The 7,247-nt window shown below is 40.7% G+C and overlaps 1 protein-coding gene across 1 annotated transcript; it reads left to right on the plus strand.

Moving 5' to 3' along the window:
• The first annotated feature begins 2,581 nt into the window (after positions 1–2,581).
• On the plus strand, positions 2,582–4,249 carry LOC141690511 (uncharacterized). Its single transcript, XM_074495304.1, has 2 exons — positions 2,582–3,070; positions 3,356–4,249. The coding sequence occupies exons 1-2, from the start codon at positions 2,582–2,584 to the stop codon at positions 4,247–4,249; spliced, it is 1,383 nt and encodes a 460-aa protein (XP_074351405.1).
• The last annotated feature ends 2,998 nt before the right edge of the window (positions 4,250–7,247 follow it).

Here is a 7,247-nt window from a genome sequence, read left to right on the forward strand (position 1 = left end):
ATTGAGGCATTCAGAAGAGGTTTAGAAAAGGAATCTCTCTTATATGATGAGTTGACGAAATATCCTTGCAAATTCATGGATGACGTCCATGTGACAACTCGGGTCAAATCCCGAGCTTTTTCGAAAATCGGGTCAAGTCCCGATTACGAGTCCGAAATTAGCCGAAGCATACTGTCCCGAGTGCAGCCAACTTGGGTTACAACAAGCCCACCATAGGCCCCCAAAAGATCATGATTTGTTGGTGCACATAGTAGTAGTACTTCACCTTATAAACTAAATAAAAGCCCCAAATCTCCTCGATGTGGGACTGGGGTGTTACAAACTCCCCCACTTAAACTCCTGACGTTCTTGTCAGGCCGAACAGACAGCCCATAGGTCTAGATCTTTGCCTCTCTAGCCATTGTGGGATAATACCGGCTAGCTTCGTGTCCCCACCTCCGGACCTCTTACCATTGTGGGATAATACCACCAGCCTTCGTGTCCCCACCTCTGGCAACTTGATGCATCAAGCTTTCGAGAGTCAGCTCTGATACCATATGTGATAACCCAGGTCAAATCCCGAGCCTTTTTCAAAAATCGGATCAAGTCCCGATTACGAGTCCAAAATAAGTCGAAGCATACTGTCCCGAATGCAGCCAACTTGGGTTACAACAAGCCCACCACAGGCCCCCAAAAGATCATGATTTGTTAGTGCACATAGTAGTAGTACTTCACCTTATATACTAAACAAAAACCCCAAATCTCCTCGATGTGGGACTGGGGTGTTACAGTCCAGGCCAAGGCGATGGCCCAAATGCGGTTGGAAGAAAACAGGAGAGAAGATGAAGACAAGTACTATCGACCAAATAGGAAAGTCACTACGCCAAGACAAAGGGACCACAAGCCAACTGACTTCAAACCTTACACGCGAGGAGTGAGAGATGAACACCATGTGAACTCCCTCCAAGGACGCGTTGCAGATTGAAGAAAAGATCCAAATCTCCCTCCAATGTTTGACAGCTATGAATTCAGTATAACACCTACCGTGTTGGTCAAAGAATTCGAAAAATTGGGGAATGCAGTCTGATGCCCACCAAAAACAAGCAAACCCAGATCGAACCCGGATTCTAAACTATGATGTGAGTTCCATGGTGACTATGGGCACAGGGCAAGAGATTGCGTAGCATTGAGAAAGGAGATTGATGTCTGATCAAAAAAGGCTACTTAACGGAATGCATATCTACTCATGCTAGTAACAATATTAGAAACGATGTAACGCCATCTAAGCTTCCGCCACCGCCACCCCATCACAAGGTGATCAATTACATTGCTGGAGGATCTGAGGAGTGTGGAGCCACCTATTCATAGGCAAAGAGAATTACCAGAGAAACTGGGACTCAAGTATTGAGGGCAGACGTGTCTTCAACTAGTTCACACACACTACAATTCGACGAGTCAGACATGGAACATGTGAAACATCCACAGCATGACAGCCTGGTGATCTCACTACCTATGGGAAATTGTCTTATAAAGAGAATCCTGGTTAAAAACGGGAGTGCGGTCAATATTATGATGTTTGACACTTTACGGCAGATGGGATTAACAGAAGCTGACATGGAAAAGAAACACACCACACATAGGCTTCAGTGGGGAAACAAAGAAGACCATAGGAGAAATTCACCTACCTATGTATGCAGGAGGCATAAATTTATTACAAAAGTTCTTGATCATTGATGGTGGTTCAACTTACAACATCATTTTGGGAAGAGCATGGATGCATGACATGTGTGCTGGCCCATCAACCTTACACTAAGTCATCAACTTCCCGACACCTTAGGGAGTTCAACAAATTCGTGGTGACCAAGCCATGGCACGAGAGTGTTACCAAACATGTATGAAACCTACAGTCCAACGCACACAAATGAAAACTCCCACAGTTGTATTGACAGCAGCTGACAAGCTAATGGAAGTTAACCTTGTGACAAACAACAAAAATGTGTTTGTGGGAGAAAATGTATCACCACCAATTGAAGCAAACTTGGTAGAGTTCCTGACTTCAAGATTGGACACCTTTGCCTGGGAATAAGAAGATATCACAGGGATAAGTCCTGACGTCATCACACACAAATTAAACATTGATCAAAACTGTGTGCCAGTTCAGCAAAAGAGGAGGAAATTTGCCCCAAAAAGAAACAAAATCATCAATGAAGAAGTAGAAAAATTGCTAAAATCAGGAATGATTCGTGAAGTAGAATACCCAGAATGGCTAGCCAATGTTGTCATTATCCAAAAGAAAAATGGGAAGTGGAGAGTATGTGTCGACTATACAGACTTGAACAAGGCATGTCCAAGAGATCCTTACCCCTTGCTTCACATTGACGCCATGGTGGATTCGACGGCAGGACATGAATTACTAACCTTCCTAAATGCTTCAAGTGGATTCAATCAACTATGAATGGACCCATCCGACATGGAGAAAACCGTATTTATGACAGATAGAGGAATATATTGTTATCTAGCCATGTCATTTGGCTTAAGGAATACAAGTGTAACCTTCCAACGGCTAGTAAACAAAATGTTCAAAGAACAAATTGGACGCAACATGGAGGTATACATTGATAATATGGTCGTCAAGTCAGTGGATGCAGCCAATCACGTGAAGGACTTAGAAGAAGTCTTCAACATACTGCAATTCTACAACATGAAGCTTAATCCCTCCAAGTGCAACTTTGCGGTCTCTTCAGGTAAATTCTTGGGCCATATGGTAACAAGAAAAGGCATAGAAGCAAGCCCTAACCAAATAGCTGTTGTCATCAACCTGACAAGTCCAACCACCACTAAAGAGGTACAAAATCTCACAGGATGGGTAGCCGCACTTAATATATTCATCTCTCGATCATCTGATAGACGCAAGCTATTTTATGATGTATTGCAGAAAAATAAAGGTTTTGATTGGACGAAAAAACATGAAGAAGCTCTCAGTGAACTCAAAGAATACCTGACAACAGCACCTTTATTATCGAAACCTCTACCCGGAGAAATGATGTATGTCTACTTGTTAGGGATGGAGCATGTCGTCAGTGGTGTATTGGTATGAGAAGAATCCAATCAACAGTCTCCAATCTACTACGTGAGAAGGAGCCTAATTGATGTAGAAACAAGATACTCCTCCCTAGAAAAACTCGTTTTAGCTTTGGCTATGACTTTTGCAAAGTTGCGCCACTACTTCGAATCTCACAAAATTTGTGTAAGGACAAATTACCCTTCGAGAACAGTCTTGAGTAGACCAGAGTTGATGGGACGCCTTGCCAAGTGGTCCATTCGTTTAAGCATGTATGACATCATGTATGATATACGAACAACTATCAAGTTGTAGACATTGGCTGATTTTGTGGCAGAGTTCAGCCCAAGCTTGTTAAGTGGGGCTGACCAAGAATTACAGCAGCTGGTGTCTAAGGCAGATGTGGAACCATGGACTCTATACACAGATGGTGCATCAAACATCAATGGAACTGGATTAGGACTTGTGCTGAAGTCGCCACAAGGGGACATCATGGCATACTCCATATGCTGTGAATTCAAAGCCACGAACAACGGATCGGAATATGAGGCATTAATCATTGGATTAACAACAGCCATTGATCTGAAGATTAACCATATCTGCATAAATTATGACTCTCTTCTCATTGTCAACCATGTCAAGGGAATTTATGAAGCAAAAGACGAGAAAATGATCGCCTACCTTAGAATCGTAAGAGAGTTGCAACATAAATTCACTACATTCAGCATACAGCAAATCCCAAGAGAACTTAATACACAAGTTGATGCCTTGGCGGGTCTAGGGGCTGTATTTCGACATGAGAATCTAACAAACATTCCAATCATTCACATCTTGAAGACTATAAAAGACAGAGAGGAGGTCAAACAAGAGATCATGGCAATAGAGAGTGACCCAACATCTGGAAAAGAAGATTGGCTGGAGAAATATATAAATTACTTGACGCAAGGCATTTTCCCTGTTGACAACAATAAGGCCAGGGCATTCAAAATGAAAGCGTCGAGATTTGTTATGCTTGACGACGTCCTATTCAAAAAATTCGTTACAGGTTTGCTACAACGATGTTTGAATAAAGAGGAGGCCAGACAAGTCTTAAAGGATATACATGAGGGAGAATGTGGGATCATTATGGGGGAAGAAACTTGTCCTGTAAAGTCCTGCGCATGGGTTATTACTGGCCGTCACTCAAGGAGGATGCATTGGACTACGTAAAGAAATGTGATATTTGTCAAAGACATGCTCCACTCATACATCGACCATCAGAACAACTGCATCTAACCCTCCCATCATGGCCTTTTATGAAGTGGGGGATGGACATAGTAGGCAAAATGCCCCCAGCTCCAGGGTAAAAGGTGTAAATGTTGGCAGTTCGGATTACTTCTCCAAGTGGATTGAGGCAGAAATATTTAGAAAGGTAAAATCAAAGGAGGTAATCTCTTTCATTGAAAGAAATGTTTTGTGCAAATTTGGTGTTCCTGCTGAGATAGTCTGTGACAATGCTTCTCAGTTCATAAGCGACAAAACAGAGGCATTTTATCGACGATGGAACATCACTTTAACCAAATCTACACCTCGGTACCCTCAGGCAAACGGGCAAGCGGAATCAAGCAACAAAATAATTGTCAATAACTTGAAGAGAAGGCTATCTGTATACAAGAGTAAATGGGCTGAACAATTACCATGGGTGTTATGGTCAGACAGGACTACCCCAAAAACCTCTACAGGACATACGCCTTTTAGCTTGGTATATGGAACGGAAGCAGTCTTTCCTATAGAGGTCTTGACGCCTACAACAAGGTATGGACTAGCTACATACGGATCTAATTATGCTGAGTTGACACACGATCTGGACACGTTGAATGAATTACGTGACATGGCCAAGATGCGTTTAGCATCATATCAACACAAGGTGGCCAATAGTTATAAGAAGAATGTCCACATAAGGACCTTTGCAATAGACGACTTAGTCCTGCGGAAAGTGTTCCCCAATACTTTGGACACCAATGCAGGCAAGTTTACTGACACTTGCGAAGGACCTTACCTGATTGACGATGTTATCGGACGGGGGGCTTACAAATTATCAATATTGGACGGTGTCCAAGTCCCAAGGAGTTGGAACGTAAATCATCTGAAAAAATACCACATTTAACTCTCTGATAAATTAATCATCTAGGACTTAGTTGTGTTTTAATAAGTCATTAGGACGTTGTTATTTGAGGATTTAGTGCGTACTTTGCATTTTTAGGTATTCGTTTTCACCTTGTGTTTTCTTTTATTTTTCGAATAAAAATATGTGACTCTTTTCTATCATTTCTTTGCACTACAATTCCATGATTTTAGCATGTTAGGTGTTTATCAACTAAACAAAAACCATGAAGGAAAAAACAAAGTACTTGAAATTTGGAATAGAAATGTACTTATTCCAAAAACCAACAAGGGACTGATCACCCCACCACGTGCTAACAAATCATCTTACAATTTGAAAAATAAATGAAAAAATAAGACGAGTAAAAGATACGATATCCTGAAACTTGTCAACATCATGTGAAAGCACATTTGAGTTTTGCTTCAAGATGGGGAAGGCCTCTTAGTAGCTCATTACTATGCATGCATCAACGAACAATAAGATATACATATTTATAATACATTAACATAACAACTTAAAAGATCTTTCCTTTACATGATCTTATGTCTTAAAACAAAAATAACGAGCAAATTGAGTTATGATCGAGAATAATATGGTGTGAATTATGTCAAAACAACGTAAGGAAATAATTCAACATGATATCAATTCTTCAAAGAACATAAAGTTTGATGAAGTAAGACATCAACTCCCCATGAAAAAGCAAAACAGGAATGCGTAAAGAAAAACAAGTCCGACAAAATAACTTAAAATGACGTTTCCACAATAAAAAAGCAATAATCAATTTTCGCCTGGGACAGGATTAGTAGGAATTGTTGCAAGAGGGGCCACAAGCTCACCCTTCTCATCAGGGGCCTTTAGCTCACCCTCTGCAAAATCTAAATCATTGATTACAAAGGCATCCTCTGGAAACTGCTCGTTGTAGATCTTCACTGTCTCTTTCACATCACATAGCTTCCACTCGCCACGAGAATACTCCAATATAGTCTCCACACGTGTGCGCATGATTTGCTGCTTAGCAACCTCATTAGCTTCTTCACGCATCTCAGATTCTCGAGATTAGACTTTGGTAGAAAACTCATAAAACTCCTTCTGAATTACTTTAGCGATCTTGAGTTTTTTAGCTGCTTTCTCGAGTACAACACGATGTTTTCCAGGACAGGCTTTGTGCTCTATTTCAAGTTGAGAGAACTTCTCAAATTCCTTTTCATAAAACTCACGGAGAGCTATAGCATTTTGGAGAACCTGCTGAGGAAGAAAGATAAATGAATGAATAAAATACGACCAAGAAGCAACGTGCAAAAATAAAAAATGAAAGATTAGATTATACATGAAAGGCGTGTCCAGATGTCTCATCAAGTGTTTGACTGACACCTCTAGCAGAACAACCATCTATGCTTTGTGGAAGAAGGAGATCTCCCAAATGAGGGGCAAATTGCGACGGATTAGAATCAATCTCATAACTATAAAATACAAGAGGCATAAAGGAGTCAGATTTATCATAATTGGAAGAACTAGAGGGACCTGTTTTGGTTTTCTTGAAGGGTGGACTGAGAGTTGGACTTAACAATAATGGGGCTTTAGACAACCCGGTACCAGTAGATTTATCATCCCAGAATCTCCTCGAAAACAAATCCTTACTTGGAACTAAGAGGGGTTTAATCATGGGTGGCTTGTACTCTACAATCAAGAAAAAGGGTTTAATATCTGTTAAGATTATGAGGGAAAGATACATACATGCGAAGAGATACAATAAACAAAATTGATGCAATTAAAGGATGGAAGAATGAAGACATGTGGCACGCAAAATCAAAGAAAGTACGGTAAAAAAAAGACAACAACTACGAGAATATAAGGTAGGGACATAGAAATTCATCTCGACTGAAGAAACAAAACACGACATGTAATGGAAGTAAATGGAAATTGGAATTGGCTTTTGAAATAACCTTTAGAATTCCAGCAATCAAGGAGGCAGTCGGCTTCTTCACCCAAAGATTTCTTGTCAACAAAGAAGTAGTCCAGCTTCCAACCCCTGTCATTTACATTGTCGTTGTTCAAAATCAACGG

The sequence above is a fragment of the Apium graveolens genome, chromosome 10 (genome assembly GCF_009905375.1).
Source record: "Apium graveolens cultivar Ventura chromosome 10, ASM990537v1, whole genome shotgun sequence".
NCBI classification, from domain to species: Eukaryota; Viridiplantae; Streptophyta; class Magnoliopsida; order Apiales; family Apiaceae; genus Apium; species Apium graveolens.